At 40.7% G+C, this 19,926-nt stretch overlaps 1 protein-coding gene across 1 annotated transcript; it reads right to left on the minus strand.

The window, feature by feature from the left end:
* Positions 1-1,962: 1,962 nt before the first annotated feature.
* Positions 1,963-19,705, minus strand: myg1 (myg1 exonuclease). Its single transcript, XM_041033007.1, has 8 exons — positions 19,386-19,705; positions 17,725-17,837; positions 14,900-15,059; positions 13,576-13,725; positions 11,278-11,400; positions 10,372-10,553; positions 2,244-2,474; positions 1,963-2,141 (listed from the first exon to the last, which is right to left on the minus strand). Exons 1-7 carry the CDS (start codon positions 19,665-19,667, stop codon positions 2,285-2,287), a joined length of 1,200 nt encoding a protein of 399 aa, XP_040888941.1. The 5' UTR covers positions 19,668-19,705; the 3' UTR covers positions 1,963-2,141; positions 2,244-2,284.
* Positions 19,706-19,926: the final 221 nt, after the last annotated feature.

The raw sequence follows: 19,926 nt of genomic DNA on the forward strand, positions 1-19,926 counted from the left end.
TAAAAATGCTTACGACCGAGGACCAGGACAAAGGTTTGGTCTGTTGCTGCGTCGTTAGAAACTACAATGCAGACGGAAAATCACCCCTGCTGACAAAACACGGTATTAAAAAAATGTTGCTTTGTAGGGGATTTGGGTGATAGGAATGGACTTCATGCTGGCTAGTGGTGACTGGCCCTGTAGGGGGAAAACCAGAGCACAAGCTAAAATGAGAATTTAAAAAATGAACAAAAATGCAGGAAAAGGACTTTGAGAACATTTTGAATTTGAAAGTACAGTCGACGCATCCTGTGATTTCCTGTGCAAAGCAATCAGGCAAGTGCACTTGATCATGAATAAGCCTGAAATTGTGCATGCAAGGGTAAAGTGGTGGCTGGAAACTCAAATCAATACATATTAGACTATAAATCTTTTTTTTTTCTCCTTTCAATGTGATGTTTCTCTCAAACTGTCCGCAATTACACCCTCCACAGTGAATACACCTTCACTGTCTCCTGCTGCTTTCAGTGAGTTAAGCTGGGAAAAAGGGTTATCTTCTGTATCTCCCAAAATGACACGGCACTGCTTGGCAGAAATTACAATATGAACCATGTGACTGTAAAAGGCTGTCACAAATGTGTATAGATTGGATTGAGACCTTGGCTCAGATCCAGCACAATAGAGAGCAGAGTAATAACACTAAAATGTGTGAGTGTGTGTGTCTGTGATTTTGTTACCTTTTTAGGATCTCTTCCGGTTTGAACACCGACCTTGTCGGGACCAGTAGGTAGTCCCCTCATGGGGACCAAAACCTGGTCCAAACACAGCACAGCATTGTTTCTGAGGACCCAGCTAAGGTTAGGTTAAGGTTAGGGTTAGGGTTAGTCTGTCCACAATAAATGGAAGTCAGTGTAATGTCCTAACAAGGATAGCTGGGCAAACCTGTGTGTGTGTGAGAGAGACAAAGGTAGTGACTTTTCCAAAGCCATTAAAAATAAACACTGCACTCTCAGCTAAAAGGGAAACAATAACTCTGCAGCTGAAACTTGAGACTAAATATAGATTAGATGATACACTAAGAGATTTATTGTTATGACCATGTATTATCTTTGCAAATTTCTTGACTTAATGGCATCTGATGTTTGTATTTCTGAGTAGGATTTAGTCAAAGCATTAAAAGTTTCTCTGAGAGAATCATATTAAGAGAGAATCAATGAAAGCGAAAGAGTGACAAAGAAACATGGTACAAGGGTACCAGTGCGCACCACTGAACACAATAAATGACAAATGAGAAACAAGAAAAGAAGCAGAGCAACATTAACGACTGTAAGTAACAACATATGAATGGTTTCTTTTTTTCTCTGCTATGGCATTTGCACAATGACACAGCACTGATGGTAATAAAATTCATAGCAATGAAATTATAGAGCAATATGTTACATAGGGCAAAAGCAGCAGGAGGGCACCCTTGTAGAGAATGCAATAAGGGTGGAGTAACAGGTAGAGCTGGGGGGTAAGAAAATCTGGAGCAGTAATGAGAAAATTCAAGGCACATCCCCTGACTTTATTACAGGGAAATTGACTGTATGGCTCGTCCCGCTGGAGGTAACCTTGTCTCGACAGTGGCTGCTATAAGGAGAACCTCTTTGTGCTGTTTGGAAATTTAATTTTCTCAGAATTAATCAGGTCTCATTATTGACACTTTGATCTTGGAGCAAGTGGAAGTAGCCTCTGTATCTCTTTGTAGTGCTACAGTTAATGTCAGCACGCTGGAAATGAAAGGATGAACCACTGTCCAGGTGTCTATATAAATCAACCCTTGAAAGGTAAGGCCACGGTATTCATAGGCTTTGAAGATGCTGGAGCTGGTCGGCCAGATGGACTACGACAGCTAACAGTGAAAAAAAGAGGTGTGAGCAGAAGTGGAAGAATAATATTTCTGGATTTAATATCATACTGAGATGTTTATAGAAGACCAGAATATAATCCAAATAGTTTTTTATTGCAAATGAATACCAAAACAGATACGTATTTGTAAGTCCAGACAGAGAGAGGAAGAATAAAATGAGTGAAAATTATGATTCAGAGTGGGTGTTTTGAAATATAGGTATTTAGGGAACCGGTCCAAGGTTATTTGGCTGCCATTCCATACCATCCCCATTCTGGCAAGACAGAACAAAACAACATTAGCTCTGGCTGGAACAAACAAGCTGAAAGGTAGCAAACTAACATTTTAATCCTTGATCTCCTCGCTAAAGACTGACCCTGAGGACAAAACGTGCTGTTGGCTGTCCTCTCTGACCGGTCAGCTGCCTCCATTTGCAGGGGACTGGGCGGCAGCCTGCAGAGTTCTCCGGACCATCTCCAGGGCTCCATCCTGGGTCTTGTTCCCGCCAATGAAGCCTCCAGCGTGGACGAAGATGCAGCCCTCAATCCCGCTGAGCTCTGACAGCGCTTCGTCCCGAACGCCTCGCCACTCTTCTGGCAGGGACAGCCTGGTAAAGGAAGACAGAAGGGCTTGTTGGCTTACAGATGGACTCTCTGTGGTCAGCTGCTCACTTCCTGTTGACACATTACTTTTGCAAAACACACTGTGCTGTACATGTCTGCAAAAGCAGAAAACCAGCAATTATAGCATCATTTCTAGGCTCAGGAAGAATAAAACAAAATGTATATTTATTTATTTATTTATTTATTTATATTTAATTAATAGGTAACTATTTTATTAACTGATTAATTGTCTGAGCCACTTTTTAAGCAAAAATACGTTTGCTGGCTCCATCTTCTCAGGCAAATGTGAGGATTTGATTCTTTTAGACTGTAGACTGCAAAATTTTTGATAAGGAAAATAATTATTTGCGGCACTAAAACCAAAAAAGCAAACTCATTTAAAGGTGTGAATTAAATAATAATGATTTCCTTCCTTTATTTCTGCATGCTTTTGCACAAAGACTTGCATTCCTCTGGTCTCTTCGGATTTCATGACCAGAAGGACGTGAGGTAAACTGCTGCCATTAAAGGTAAACTGCAGACAAACCTCACACAAGGCACTGCTGCAATCAGTCCCAGCAAAATGACCAATAAAACTAGCTTTATTCTTCTCCAGCAACGTGGAAAACCACAGGATGGCACAGCGGTTGGAGAGCCATACAGTGGCAGCACAGTCAACAGGCAATCTTACAACGTGGGGAAAAGATTGGCTCTGTGAGGGTTTACGAGCTGACCTCGACAAAGTGTCTCTGGATGTAGCGTACAGAGGCTGAAAATTCATAAAAATGCAGAGCAGTTCATTTACCACCCACTGGATGTAGCATACGCCTCTGTCTACAGCCTGGCAGATCGTTTAAAACACATCGCCAGTTCTCTTTTGTGTGTATGACGGTGTCTGTGTGCATGTGAGTATCATTTTTGCCTTGATGGGGTCATTATCTCCATTATCTCAGACCTCTGTTCTTCTCAAAGTATTGATATATTTAGCTATGTTTCATACTGATCCTGATTTAATTCTGATTCATAACTTCATCCCTCGCCTCTCACCCTTCCACTGCCTCTGAAATAGACTTTAAATGCCTTAAAAACTGGATCAATCTGCTAAAAGCTTCAGATTTCATTACAAATGTCGTACCGACCTCAGGCACCTCTTCCTCTCTGTCACAGGCTTGATGAATTATGGAACTGTAACAGTCAAAACTTGTGAGAAATAAAGTGACACGGCTGCCAAACATGGCTGCAACTTTGAAATGCATAAAATGTTTTCCCTTGTTCTCAATTCTGAAAATGTTCAATTCTCAGACATTCTGCTCCCCTTGGAATATTATTCACCATTCTGTATAATATCATCTGCAACTGTAACATTCAGAGAGCGAGGAGCTTCAAAATCAAAAGAAATTACACGAAAGAACTATCATTTTAAATAATAGTCTAGACAATCTTATTCCTATTAAGACAGTTGTAGGACAACCTGGGGAGGAAAGCACAGCAAACCCATAATCCTTGTTAAGTGAATCAGCCAATCGATAGCTCCACAGTATGACTGGAAAAAGAGCTCTAAGGAAAGGTCAACAGGGCTGGTAATGAGGGAAGGAGTAGGCGGGGATGACTGTTGTTGTTATGACAGGCCAGGAAGCGCTGATTCTCAAGATGACCAGTCTAAAAATAAGCCCATAATTAGCAAATTACTTTTCTCATGGGATAAGACCCCCCATCAGACCTTTATTTACACCATAATAAGACAGATATTGGGAAGGAGTGCTTCATTAGGGAAAAAAATATTACTCAAGATTAGGTATACTGGAGACGATATGTTATCAAGACATAAAAACTGCATGTGCTTAGATGTTGTGCAGAGTCTGAACCTTCTGTGAAGTCTTAATCCTTAGCTTGCTGACTCAGAATTCATGGACACCTCACACATTTTTCTTTCAGCTGGAGCCATACGAGTGATTTAGCCAATTGGTATTACAAGGGGGCTGAGATGAAAAAAGGATAAGAATTTTTAGGGGAAATTACACAGAATTATTTCCATTTCCTCACTTCCTCACCACAATTTTAGTTTTACCATTTCGCCCAGCCAGAAACAGGACAGCTTTTTTATCCTCCTCTAATCTACAATTAAATCTGCAACATTTGATTCAACTGATTGGTCTACTGACAAAAATAAAAATTAGTGACAATTCTGATAATCTATAAAGTACTTTCCTAATTTTTACAGCAAAAATGTCAAACATCAAGTCCGAGCTTCTCATTTGTGGGGATTTGCTGCTTTCCTTTCACTCATGTGTAAGGTAATTGACTGTTCGTCAGACATTTGAAAATGTCACCTAGGGCTTTTGGAACATGTGATGGGGATCTTTATCAATTTTCTGACATTTTACTAAGCGAATGATAGATTGGAGAAAAAACATAATTGGCCAATAATCATTAGCTGCAACCCTAACACAGATGCACAGCAGATAACTATGACAGCAGCCAGTGTGTTTTTCAAGAAATGTTCTGGTTCAGCTCATTTTGTTGTCAACTTACAGTATTATCCTATACTGTACATCTCAGAGGAAGGACTGCTTCCACTCCCTCTCTCTTCCTTCTCCCGGCTCACATTTCCTTAGCAATGTGATGCTGATAAAAATAGACCTTTTTTTCCCCCAGGTGCAGTAGCAGGGACACAGGTGATAACAACACCCCTTTCGTGGAGTCGGCACATGCCAACTGAGAGGAAGCAGGCCACCCAGAGAAAGAGCCATCTGGTGCTATGTTTTTTATCCATCTCACAAGCCATTGTTCTCATGTAGCTCCACACCAACCGCCACGTTTGCATTAAATTAAATCTTTGAAGTACTACACGAACATAAACAGGTGCATGTGTCTTTTTAGTTAAAAGCGCTGCCGCCTGATGAGATTCTGCAGTGGAGTGGAAATAAGTCTAGCACAGGGATGAGGAAAGGGAGGTGTGGAAGGTGGGAAAGGTGAGACAGCGAGATAGGATGGGGGGGGGGGGGGGGGGGTTGTAGAAAAAAGGGGGGGTAGGATTAATAGGAAAAGAGAAAATCAGATAGGAAAAAAGGTGATGAAATGGAATAGGGTGATTATAGGAAAGAGACAGAAATACTGTACATGAGAGAGAGAGAGAGAGAGAGAGAGAGAGAGAGAGAGAGAGAGAGAGAGAGAGAGAGAGAGAGAGAGAGAGAGGGCAGAAAAGAAACACTAATAGAAGAGCCAGGAGCAAGGGGAGCTCATGGGAAGAGGTGAAAATAGAAAGCACGTAACAGAGAAGCCACTGGTCAGATAAAGCCTGAATTAAAAACATATTCCACCCTCTTCCTGTGTCTTCGGGCATGATGTGCTCTGGAAGCCCCCTACTGCTCCCAAGCAACCCACAGCGTATCAATAATGAGACATGTCAAACCCAGCATAAAGGCATAAGGGCACATACTGTCAGAGGGAATAAGACTTTTAAAGAACGTGGTGGTCACCATCTGCTGTGATAGTGAGGTCTCAAGCCCAGTATGTGGTATCTGAGATGTCACATTTGTCAAGTCAATCTTCATACAGTTCAGAGTTGCAAATTTGTCTCAGAGGGCTGAAGAACACCCTCTATGCTTAGACCCTTGATTCCAATTAGATATATTCTACAAAAAAAACTGGAGAAATGCTAGGAAGAGCAACATAGGAGGGATTTGCCCTCCAGGAAATATGTCACATGAACAAAAGAGAGAGAAGTAGCAGTAGAATTATGTTGTGTAGAATCAGAATGGCTGTATTAGAGTTAAAGTCCTTACGATCCTTTCTATTTATAGACAGCATCTTTTCAGCAGTTTCCATTTATTGCATATACCATCTATAATTACGTCTCTATAATGTAGTTTCCATTATTAGTGGCAAAGTCCACCACTCCCGCATGGGCTTAAAATTTCATGAGGGATTGACAGGAAACAATACATGCACGTAATCATTCAAACATCAGCATTACTGTTTGTAATTTTATCTCATCAATATCAGCACCCCTGCTCCCTGCTCTGTCGATTTACACTGCATCAGTGCTGTATTAAGTTCTGATGCAAAGCAAACATTTCCTACTGCTGCTATGAATATGTCACCGAGGTTAGTACGCAGTGTAAAATAATGTGTGAGAAGTTAAAGAGCTTCGGTGCATTTGGTTATGATGATAAGATGTTAGGCTAATTTTCAAGCATAAAAAGGAGTCACACTTACTTCACTTACATTTCAGAACAGAAAGTGTTTGCTCAGGGGAATTTACAAACAGAAAACACCTTGAATGCTGGGAGTGGAAATTATACAGAAAACATCACAGCTGTACACAAAATTATCTTCACTTTGACACTTGTTAAAGAAGCTGTCTTTGATACAAATCATTACATTTTTTGTTCAGCTTTCCCTTGGGACCAGAATGTGGATGAAAATTGCTCCTTAAAATCATCCAGATGGAGAGGATAGAAGTGGGATAAATAAATAAAATAGAAGCTGCAAAGCTAATCATTCAGCCTCAAAAAATGCAAGAGAAAGCTGGGTAATTTGTGCTCCAGGGGGAATTAACTAAGAGTACAGCTGTCAGACAATAAGGTAGGATTCAACTTTAATTTGACTGAAGGCCAGTTTATCATTTGCAACAAAACTGAGTGACCATAACTACACATCTGAACATATGCCAAAAACCTGAAAAGTGAAATGAGCAGCCTAATGTATGAAATGTTAATTAAATGAATGTAAGACACACTGCCACTGAAACACACAATCCACTCACCGTCGTACCTTGGTCTTACAGTGTGACAGGTTTTTTTTTTCGCTCACAAACACTGCTACAGCAAGTGACCGAATACAGACATCAGCTGCAGAGAGCACGTCAGCCGGTGAACAGCCAACCTTTCCATTTTAGCCCTTACCGAATTAATGTTAATTACTTACAGATAATCTAACCTGCCACCAGAGATGTCCGTCACTTTAACCAGCAGCTAAAAATGAGAACCAAGGCAAACGTAACCATAGCCACCATCGGCACCACAGGCTAGGTATGACATTGGGTTTTCCTGTATTTTGACATACATGTGTATGAAAATTATAATAAAACTTAAGTTGAACCTTTGCATCGTTCTTTGGTGATCAAAAATGGTGAGGAGAGTAAAACAGTGCGATAAGAGATTTGATAAGATTTGGAGCTTATCGAATCTGCTTATTTTAACAGAATCACCACTCACCTTGAACACATACATTTACCAGCTATAGATTCTATACAGTAGCTGATAAATATATGGTTTAAATAAGCCGCTGCTGGGTGATGGACTTATTCTTCTGCTGGGAAAACAGCCAGTCAACAGCGGATGCCAGCTGAACCTAACTCTAACCTCTGGGGGGGGGGGGGGGGGTCGCTATGGGAAACACAATTATAACGGGAGGTAAACACATTCTGATGGGAGAACAGACTTAGACACAACACCAGTCTGGCTGCATTCCCTGCAAAAGAACAAGTCCACCACCTACTATCTTACCAGTATCTTATTTAAACCATTTATTTACATTTATAAGCTACAGTAAAGAGTCTTTAGTTGGTAAATGTATATGTGACAAGCTATTCTGTCTGACACAGCATGTATTTGTGGATCTGTGTGGAGCTGGAGGCTGCGATAAGAGTCTGAAAACTCCACATGCAAAATGATCCGTGCATATCAGCTGATTCGTGCAGTGGGGATGCTAATGACGTTAGAAGAGCAACATTGCAGGTTAGTGTGTGAGAGACACTCCTCAGGTAAACATTCCCCTCCAGGGGTAACCAACACAGACATGATAGGTGTTAATCACCTGACAAATTCACACAGAGGGGCTTTGTCTTGTCACTGTCATCATGTACTGAGTGACAAGACAAGAATACTAATGTGATTTAATAAGCACGGATGAGGCACCTTTCGTTTAAGTGCCAGTCTTATGGGTTCAAGACCTCATTATTGCTAGAAGATGAGAAAATGCTCAACAACCACAGCTGCAGGGACAGACGCACAAGGAAAGGCAAGACATGTACACATGTATGGCACGAACACAAAGTGTTTTACAGGACATAAGGTGAAAAAATGTATTAAAACATTTAAAAGACGATGACGGGAAAAAATTAAATTAATGTCATGAAATGAAGGAAGATACACAAGACTAATAGGGATAAAAGCAGTGTAGTTTCATTTCTACATAGCTTAAAATTTAAATAAAAGCAATTGCAAACAAAAAAGGTACATTACATTAATCTATAAGAGTTTAGAACAGAGCAAAGCTCAGACCTTCATTAAGTTTGTTCAAGATATCTGATACACAGAAACAAACTGCAGCTCCACCATGTTTTATAAGCAGACCTGTCGCTGATGAACTGAGACTTCTGGAGAACTGTAACACATTTACTTTGTCCATAATCAATTTAGTAGTTTATTAACAAGTAATCTTAGCACCTTAAAGTCAATACTCTGACAGCAGGTAGACTCTACAGTGGTTTGACAACCGGAGTTGTGTGATCCACTTTCTTAGTCTTAATAAGACGCCAACCATCAGCATTCTGAATGAGTGAAAGAGGATGAGCCCCAGCTGTCCACTACAATGCAGCAGTCCACACAGAGCTCCAAAAATAAACACAGAGACAGGAATTTTATCCATACTAGTGCTGTCGCTCAACTAGAAGATGGATTGCCATAAAATTTTATACAAAAATTCATGGTCCCCAGAGAACAAATTCTAATGACTTATGACTGGTGGTTACTCAACTTTTCATGCAGCTCCGTCATAAGGCCAAAATTACAAATTGCCAAATACTCAAGTACAAAAACCTAGCCTTTGTATTCTATGTTTTGTGATAATTAGCAAGTATCAGGATGCTAACTCACTAAACTAAGATGTTCAACATGATAAACATTACGTCTGCTAAATATCAGCATGTTAGGACTGTCATTATAAGGATGTTCTTCAGTAACAAAAAAATAAATAAAAATGTGTTTAACTTAAGCACGTTGGCACAAAACTACTGATTTGTTCAGTGCTCTTATCTGAAGATTAAAGGGGTCTGTAAACACTCAATGATGCAGCTATGTAACTTCTGAGAGGCCTAAATTATATTCATATTACAAGAGGGTTGTGATTGTGAGAGTGAGTCTGATGGTTCAATAGAGTGTGTATCTCACATTCATTAGTATTCATTTTCATAAAAATCCTGAATCATGCTTAAACAAGTGGCTGCAGATAAAAAGTTGTGCCATACATTGCTGTACTTGCTGTATTTGTAGCAGCGTGTGCAATTAACATGAGGAAAACAAAAGAGAAACACCTGAGCGAGAGGGGTGTGCACAGAGGAAGGACTCAGGTGGCTGTGTTGAGGTGTTGGGTGTGTTTACATCCTTTCAAACCCTTAGAGAGAAATGTGAGAACAAAACCTCTGCCTTAACTAAAGGATCATCCTCACTCTACAAACAAGTATTTCTGTCCTAGCAGGAATTACTCTCTCCCAGAATGGCATGTCAGACCTCTGTGAGTAGCTGTCAAATGGTCCAAAGAGCACGAAAGTTAAATCATACGCCATGGCTCATCTCTGTCACCAGAGCTCGACTCAATTCAACACATTTGGGAGAGTCAGGAGCTGTGTCTGTCACTGTGTTTTCCTCCAGTGCTTAAATAAATCCTGTCTGGGAGAATTTCTTGTGTGTGAGTCAGTGTCACAACATCCCTGCGAGTTCCGCATGCTTGATTTCTGCCAAGGTAACTCATGCAAGGTGCTCCCTCCGCACATGAGATCACAAGCTGTACCTCGTGAAGCAGAAATGGCATTTAAATAACCTTTAATAAAGTCTAACTAAAAACAGACTTTGGATCAAGCTGTAGTTGTAACTCTTGTATTTAGAATAAAAAGATCACCTGTTTTGAAAGGTGTTGAGCCCAGCGGGGACACACTGGACCCTCCACTGTCCGTTCTGGTCTGAATAAAGGACAAACTTGATGGGCGTCTCCACCTGGAGCTCATTCTCCAGGGCAAACAGATGTTCCTTCCAGGGGCATCCACCCTGGGAGAACAACACCACCTCCCCACTGGGATCTACCTGAAAATGAGAAAAGAACCAGGAAATTGGAGGTCACTGATGTGCAAGCACAGAGGATAAGCACAGACGTGGAAGTCTTGAGCTTTAGTAGAGAGTAACAACTGCAGTTTTCTGTGTAATTTATGATTTCTTAGAAAATAAGGGAAAGAGAAAATACTAATCAAATTTGAAAACTGCTTGATTTTGCAGCTTTAAAATCAAGTTTCTCAATATCATCATATCGTATAGTGTATTATACGATTTAACAGAAGCTAAAATATGGAGCCAGAGCAGAGTCTTTAGTTAGAGTGTCTAGTTTTTGGCACTGTTTAAGTTTCCATTGAAATGAACATTGAAACTGCAAAAAGGAAACACTGGCATTGCGAAAACTTGTATTGGCACCGAAAAAGGATACTGGAACTGAAAAAAAGTTCCATTAGAAAAAACACACACACATCAAATATGGAAATCATGCAGCTGCTCCCCTCCATTGCCAGTAACAGAGAATCAAAGCTGAAAGATTGCAGTTGGAAAAAAAATCAATGTCAATGTACAAAAATAAGTAAATTTAGAAAAATCATACACTGAAAAAAGAAAATGCCAGACTGTTATTTACAAAAAAGGTAAGGTGACATGAACAAGCAATCACTAACAATGAAAAATCAACAGCTTCCAAGCCCCAAGTTACAGTGTTAACAAAGGAAAAAAAGCTAAAATGTAAACATTAGATTGGACAGTCTTGTACCTGATACCTCTCCTTAACAGCTTCCTCCACCACCGCACGAGCTGGCAACCAGGAGGACTGGTAAAAATCCAGACGGTCCATGAACTCCTCCCCAACCATTTTCATAGCCTTCCTGAAACCCTCCTGGTGGGAACATGTGTCAACACATACATGCTATTGTCAAACAGAGTGAAATAACGTGAGAGAAATACTATATCATATTATGAAGGCAGAAATATAGTGTTTTGACAACTGACTAGACTTTAGATGTCATTTTGATGAGAAAACTTGAAATCCTTATGATCATTCACACGTTTCATCACTGCAACACCACCTCTGCATTCCACATACTTTGAGACGGTGTGGCAGATAAAATGAGGAAAATAAAGTCTTGTCTAACCATATGCTCACTGACCTTTGCAGAAAAGTGAACAGAAACCCAAGAGAGCATGAGAAAGAAAGACAGACACAAATACAGGCACAAACACATGCTATCACAAACAATTGGGCACACACATGATCTGCCATTCAAAAGTATAATCTGCATGATCTGATTGAGGGGTCTGCAGAGCCCCTGAGTTTAACAGTTGTGGTTGGAGGAGATGAAAATCCATTAGGTTTTTCAATTATGACAAACAGCCACTGTTGAGGGTTCACTGCGTCAGTCCACCATCAAGTTGTCTGACAACATTTTTCAATACAAATCTTTCTCACTTTCTGATCTCTCAGCACTATCTTGCCTCGCGGCGTGAGTGTCAGTGGGGAACTCGTAGGAAAGAGCTAGGACATGAAACATAATCATGTGAACTGAAATGTGAAAAAAAACAAACAGGCCAGCTACTCCACTGAGACAGTCCACAACAATGGAAAATGTTGGCATAGTCAACATATATGCAGCCAGGTTGCAGGTATCTCATGAGAGTCTGCAGAAAACTGGTGTTGTTTCCCTGCAGGAATCCCCTCCTGCACTAATGAGAGACAGAAAAGTCACACTAGTCCATGTCTGGGCCTCTGCTGCTTCTGCACAGCTCTGAAAACGACCTCTGCACACCAACTGAACTGCTGCACCTGTTGTGTTTACTGCAGGATTATTAACTCATTTTGTGTTTTTGTTTCACTACAGGTTGCCCAGGTTGTATGTGATAATCATTAAATGATGAAGCTAAAAGCCCCGGGCGTGGAACAGTCTTCTATTAAATATTAAACGGTCAAAACAAAATGGACTCCAGGTCAGGGCTTGTCTTTGGTGCGGGGTGACACGTTAGTGATTTATCAACTAGAAATGTCCTTTGAGATATCAATTACATGTATTTTGTTATTGTTGTAGTTCAGTATTTTGATATAGATATGTATTTTTATTTTAGTTTCTAAAGTGTAATTTGAGTTTAAGACTTTTTGCTGTAGTGCCTGTATGACAATGTCATGTGGTGATGATGTCTTTTTTGAATTAAACAAATTTAGTAATTCACACAGTAATACCCAGAGTGTCCATGAGTCATACAAATCCAGGCAATGATAAAACACATTTATTCACAGAGAACTGAGATGCGCTGAAGCGTGACCAATAATTTAGATCGACAGGTTTTAATGGTCATAAAACCCGCTTCTGTTAAGTATGTGTGCTTTGTCACACTATGATTCAGGATATCCCGATGTACACTGTACTGTATTGAGAATAACCGGATTCAACCTTGAGTGTGTGTTTGCTTAGCCACGAACACACTTGTTCTCACACCTCCTACTTATAAAATGTGTTGCTAGTTAAACCTTGTGATGCTGCTAAACCTGACATTTCTATTTTGTGTATGTGAAGACATTCACTGAGTACAGTTATTTCCTCTCATCAACCCTCTATACCACGTGTCCACAAATCTAATCCAGTTTCTAATATTAAAGCTGAATCCAATTTCTAACCATTTCCTAAGTACAGAATATCTCTAGCCTTGTAATCCTAAAATCCAAACCAATCTGTAAAATCTGCCCAGTTCAGGGAAGACCCCCCCCCCCCCACGAGGAACTGCAGGTTCAGGTTCATCATTAAAAGCGACCTTTTTCACACTGTTTTCACATTGTCATTAGATTGCAACTGCTATTATAAAAACATCAGTTACAGTGATTAAAGAACAAGACACACTATGTTCCATTTCAATAATATTATACCACAGATTCAGTCTGACACACGTTGAGCGAAATCTGTAACCTTTAGTTAACATTTCAGTCTCATCAAGCTGATATATATCAACAGTTCTGCAGCAGACCAGTCTGTGTGCTACGTGTGAGTTTACATTCACACTCATGCAATCACTCACATGCACTCACCTCAGTGTCCTGACTCTTGCTGTTCCAGCGTGGGTTCAGGTAGCTAACACGTGCGCTCAGCGTGCTGGAAATGGTGTAGCGGGCCTCCCCGTCACACTGTGAAATGCCATTGTCTACAGCATCCACCTCCTCCACAAAGTGCTCGTACAACTGCAAGAAATTGAAAGAGACATAAGAGGTTATGAACCTTTAACGACATGGAAATCGGCTCTTTCACGATTATGCTTGTTCTTAAAAAGAAGCATCAGCCTCCATTATTTTGAGTCAGTGTAGTAAAGACAGACAGGACTTTCAGGAGAGAGAAATGTACTGGGATTACATTATCATGATTGAAGCCCATTTGGTCACAGTGTGTGGGCATTTACTGAAGGCTAAAGTGCACGGCTGAATCATTAAACCAAAAGGAAATTGCTGCTATTTTACAGTTCACTGGCAAAACTCCAAAAAGAAGTGGAAGAAGAGCAGAGGAGCAGAGAAGCTGAAACATATTTCGGGCTTAAAAGTCAGCTCCTCGGTACATCAGAAGGTCAATCACCTAAGAGCTGACATTTTACAAGTGGAACTAAGCTTTGGGGCAAAAATAGAGGTTCAGTTTTTCTGAACTGGCTAAGGACAAGATGTGCAACATCCTAAAATAAATAAAACCCCAGCCAAGAGTAAAAGGATTACTCTGGGCTTTAGATAAACTGACACATCAAAAGGCCAATGACAGTGTGAATTATTAGTGCTAATATTCATGGTGATCTAAGATTTGGCTGGCTTAATGTGCCTGGCCATTAAAATGTTTTATGTGCCAGGGCCTCCTGCTGGCTGAGCTTTTTAAAATACATTAAATATAACTGCAGTGTCTCAGATTGAATCTTTTGGCGAGGAAAGCTTTGTCACATCCTTGTCTCTGTGCTTTAATTTCGAGTCCCACTCTACTGCCAACTGTCTGATTAAGGCAAAAGGCCATAAACTAAACAATAACAATAAACATTCTGCATTTCCCACAGACAGTATGCATGGATTCTGTTTAAAAAAAAAACAAGGACAAAGTGCACATGAATGAGTGCCCTTTAACAATATAATTTCCTTTCATGTTATGTCTATGGAGAGAATCTTTTCTCTTTACCTCTTAACAGACTTCTGTGCCCTTTGTCTCCCCACTCCATATGGAAATTCACTTTGTTTAGATTCAGTGTGCCAGGTGGGGGGGCGGGCACTTTGACACAGCTGAGGAAATGGAAAACATCTGTTTCCAATGAAGTGTTTGTGTTGTGAATAAAACATAATCAATGGTAATCCACTGCGTGCTATAAATCTGTCGTCTTTCTCCTCTCACCTTGTCATAGAGCACCTCCACCTGCCTGTCATCCTCCTTCTTCTGCGTCAGCTGGGCCAACAGCCGACGGCCAAAGTGCAGGTAGACCAGGCCGGCTGAGCTGAGCTTGGTCACCCATGGCTTCTCTGGACACAAGCTGTGGAAGCTCTCTGTAAATGTCCTGAACAGAAAGACAGAAGACAATCTGTTAGCTGACTGCTACAGAAAAGTCCTGTTAACACAAGATAATATTGTGTTCACAGTGTGTGAAAAAGACTTGAAGATCTAACATTAGATGGTGAACGCTTCACAGTTGTGAGGATTTACTTGTTTTTATGTTACATGTAATTTTAAATTGAATACACCTGGGGCTTTCTGACCATTAGTTGGACAAAAAGCGTTTTTAAGATATTTACTTGAGATTGTGGGAACCTCATAAACTGCTCCAAAACTATTGGATGATAATCCAATGACAGGCATCTTGAGTAAAACATCTGCTGAATCCCAATGTATGATGTACATTACTGGATGTGTATCACATATCAATAAAAAGGACTTGTATCCATAAGTATTCTCTTCAGCTTCAGGGACTGAGTTTGCATTGACCGCAGAGAGAAAGCATGCTAAGGCATGTTTGTAAGCGTGAGCACACATAAATAAAAGCCACCGGAGGTCTCCTCTCAGCCACGTGCTGAGATGGGTGGGCTCCAGCACTGAGCCACTGCTGGTCATTTAATTCAGGCTTAATTAGGATGCTTGGGCTGCAGCACAGCGGAAAACAGACCGTCAAATGAATGAGTGACATGCTGCAGGGGGGGCTGGGGGGTTAATCACAGCCATTAAAGGACTAATTGGCCAAGCTGAGGCATTTCTATGCTGATTTTCAGGAGATAGGAGTGAATGAGAGAGAGGAAAATGACAGAGTGAAACTCAGAATGTCTGAAAAAGATATATTTACCAAAGAGAAGTCATCAAACTGTTTGTGTCAAATCAAAGATGGTTACATCACTGAGCAGACTGTCATTTACCATGGAGAACTAAATCAAGGCAAGTCAGTGAAGTAGAATATAACTAGAATTATTGCCTTGCGGTTCTATGCCTCCAGAAACCAGTCAAGTCCAGACAGTAAAGAGTTTTCAGGAATTTGATATTTTGAAAAAAAGTATTAAGTGGGGCGGCACGGTGGTGCAGTGGTTAGCAAAAGGGTTCCAGGTTCGAACCCCGATTTGGGCTCCTCTGCGCGGAGTTTGCATGTTCTCCCTGTGCCTGCGTGGGTTTTCTCCGGGTACTCCAGTTTCCTCCCACAATCCCAAAAACATGCACATTAGGTTAATTGGCTACACTAAGTGGTTGTCTGTCTTTGTGTGTCAGCCCTGCGATTGACTGGTGACCAGTCCAGGGTGTACCCCGCCTCTCGCCCATAGTCAGCTTTAATTCATTGCTGATTCCTGTCATATGATATTCCTGTGATAATTATGTCACAAAAACCCTGCTGGTATTTCCTTCACTCAGTGAACATTTTAGTCACAGTGTTTTTGCTTTTGTTGTAAACAAGCTGTAGGTTAAACCATTCAACAGTTCTTGACCTACTATATCTGGCTAATTACTGGCCCATCTCCAAACTATCTTTCTTTCCCCCTGTGCTTACAACAGATATTGTTCAGTCTAATATTTTTCATATCTAAAAATTCCAAACTGGATTGAGAAATTCCTATCTGGTTCCATTTTAATTCATTTAGATCTCACTGCGACCTTCAGTACTGCAGAGAAGACTAAATTGTTTTATAGAAGGTCTTCAGAAATCTGACCTAAAACCTACCTTTCTAGGAAAATGATTTCAGTATACTGTTCTATCATACTACTTCTTTAATGGCTTAATTTGTAACCCTTATTTTACAATTCTAACCATAATGTACTCATTTTGCTGTCAACTTCATCTGTACATGCTCACCATTTTTTTAAGTGGTATTTAAATGTGGACTCTAATCATTCCTGCCAGCTTCTTATCCAACTTCCTGCAGCATCCCAGCCCACTTACATCCATGCCTGCCATCACAACCACCTTTCCCCCCATCCACATATGTGAGTGACAGCCACATTCTCCTGCGGCCCCTGACAGTGTCGCGGCCTCGTGAGCCAACAGCAGGGGGGCGTTCAATTGAAGGAGTGCTAATTATCACTAACCGCCTGCCAGGATGAGAGCCCTGGCATATCTTTATCACCGTGGTCATAAAAGCTATCTCTGATTATCATCAGGACATTAAGCTGACAAGACACCTGGAATGGGCTGATTACTCAACGTGATCAGACTTCGAGTGAATGCAAAATCATTCAGAAGGAACTTAAGCAGTAAATTTAGCAGAAAACACAGGGACTGTTCCTTCATGTCCCTTCAGTAATGGTGCTTCAAGGATGTCAGGGAGTGTCTTGGGATCCAGAAATCTAATCCTTTGAAATAAACCTATTTTTTTTTTCCCTTTGTTTTCTTTACAACAGTCAAACAAAACAGCAAGAGGTCTGAAATCCAGTTTGATTTTCCAATCTAGAGCAATGTTATTTGAGGAAAAAAAAATCATGATCATAAGTACCCCAATTTAAACTGAAAGTGGTTCAGCAGGTATTCTCAAACATCTCACGAAATGACTAGAAGAAGCAAGAAATCCAACTTAGTAACTGCTTAGTAGTATTAATTACTACTGTTATCATGAAGAACCCACTATGATTACCATAACAGGTGATGAACAGCAAATATCAACATACTCCCCAGCCTTAGGCCATTTTATTCCAAACATCTATTGAGATCAAAAAATTATTAAATCTCTTTGCAGCAGGTGTCAGTGCTGTACCTCTGATGATGGTCATAGCGGTGCCTCTTTGGGTCAAACTCTCCTCCCACATCTACTACAATGTCGCACTGTGCCAGCTGCGCCGGGTCCCTGGTCCGAATGATTTCTGCATCCTGTGGAATGAATAGAAAGATTCGCAAGCCTTTATTATCAAGCATCTGGTCAAGAGGAAGAGAACATTTTCAGGAAATAAATGACATCTGGATTTCATGTATAGGCCTCATTTAGGCTTTCAAAAACCACATCAAACCAAGAAATTAATTCCACAATGACCAATAATTATAGCAACAGTTTGACTCTAATTGGACCCACTGAAAGCAGGCCTGTTGCCCATTTGGGCACTGACATTTAGTTAAAGGCCTCGTCTCTCACCTCAACCGAGGTTGCGAGAAACCTGGGTGTAATGAATGATGATCGGCTATCCTTCTCTGACCGTGTTGCATCTGTCTATACAACACAGGAAAAAATCAGGCCTGATCTGACTCAGTGCCATTCAGCTCTTGATATAGGCCATGGGACAGGCCATGGTTATCTCTCGCCTTGACTACTGCAATGACCTTCTAGCGGGTCTCCCTTCATGCACAGTGAAACCCTTACAGATGGTCCAGAATGCTGCTGCGTGTCTGGTTTTCGATCAGCCTAAAAGGGCACATGTCACTCTGCTGCTCATTGACCTCCACTGGCCACCCATGGCTGCCCAAATCAAATTCAAGTGACTGATGCTTGCCTACAGAGCGACTTCTGAGATAGATCTAGCACTTAGTGCTTAATCCAAGGTCTCCTACTGTACCAAAGCTTGACTGTTATCCCTCATTTGTCAGTCACTTTGGATAAAAGCGTCTGCCAAATGGGTAAATGTAAATCCAAATCAGTTATTTTTAGACCATATAGATCACATATACATCCCCATTGAGACAGGTGAAAAAAGTAAAGGAAAAACCCTGGATAAATTAGTCAAAAAAACATTAGAAATATTAGGAGATATGTAGATGCCTCCACACAGGGCACAAGGGGTCAGTGAATGGCTTGGTGACCCTAACCATACCCTGAACATAATGTAATTCTCATTGCAACAGTCCTGTCCTAACCTTAACTACTGTGTAGAGTATTTACCAGAAAAAAAAATGCAGAAAACAAATTTTAAAAACACTGACACTGCATGCAAAAAAAAAAAAGAAAAGAAAAGAAATTACATTGTCACTAAACATAAGCCTGTAAGCTATGCTTACTGAACTGTCAAATACTGACATTGTTGTCTAGCAGCAGATAGTGCTGGTTAGACAGTGCTCTTCACCACCAGAGGAATGCTGTTCATCCATAGAGTTCCTGACACATGAATAATCTATGCCATTTTTAGTGCCACTTTTTCAGACAATAAGTCACTTTCTTTTATCTATCGTCTATTCGGGTCCATCTTTCTATCTATACAGCAGCGCCCCCTTTCGGTCTATCTGTGTAAGTTCTCATTCATTCAGGTCAAAGTTACCCATGACAGAGGGACACAAAAATATTTCTCCAGAAAATAAGCGCATGTAAAATGAAGATAAACCTTCACTGTGTGGGTTTATTAACAACAGCGTTAAACCTGAAGCGGAAGACTGTGGTTAAACAGCAGCGCAGAAGCGAACAATAAACGCACTTTAGCAGCTTTCTGTGCTTACCTTGTACTCAGGCAACTGGCGGAGGAAGAAACAGGCCAGAACCTCGTCACAGTGAAAGGTGCCGTTATGAGTGCCGATCTTTTTAACGGTCATGTTTTCTGCGCAGAGTCTCTTCGCTTCAATTGACATGTATCGTGGTTTTACACGAGTAGCGTTTGCAGAGAGCAAACAACTGCAGTTAGCTTGTGATCTTAACAGCCGTAAAACACTCACTGGTTTGCTAATGTTTATTAAAGACTTCTTTTTTGGTAATTCAAGCACTAGCATGCAAAGACGCCACATTCAAACACGACGAGCCGCATTGGTAGCGGACGATTTTGCCGGCCGGACCGGATATGGTGCGCCTGTTTTGTGAACCGGGCAATCCTCGGGAGCGGGAAAGTTTCTTTGTTTTTATACATTTTCATCACATGTAAAGGTTTCACTGTGCATTATCATCACATGTCTCTGTGATGATAATAAAAAAAAAAAAACAACACAGCTGAGGTGAACAAAATCATGAAATAGGATCTATAAGGGTTTTTTTATGTAGTGTGGAATA

Source organism: Toxotes jaculatrix, chromosome 3, assembly GCF_017976425.1.
Source record: "Toxotes jaculatrix isolate fToxJac2 chromosome 3, fToxJac2.pri, whole genome shotgun sequence".
NCBI lineage: Eukaryota > Metazoa > Chordata > Actinopteri > Toxotidae > Toxotes > Toxotes jaculatrix.

Coding starts and splice junctions, on each gene's coding strand:
- myg1 (XM_041033007.1), bottom strand. CDS start 19,667: ATGTGGCGTCTTTGCATGCTAGTGCTTGAATTACCAAAAAAGAAGTCT. Junction 13,726..14,899: donor TGGAGGTGCTCTATGACAAG/GTGAGAGGAGAA, acceptor AATTTCTTGCAG/TTGTACGAGCACTTTGTGGA. Junction 11,401..13,575: donor GCAAGAGTCAGGACACTGAG/GTGAGTGCATGT, acceptor TGTTCCCACCAG/GAGGGTTTCAGGAAGGCTAT.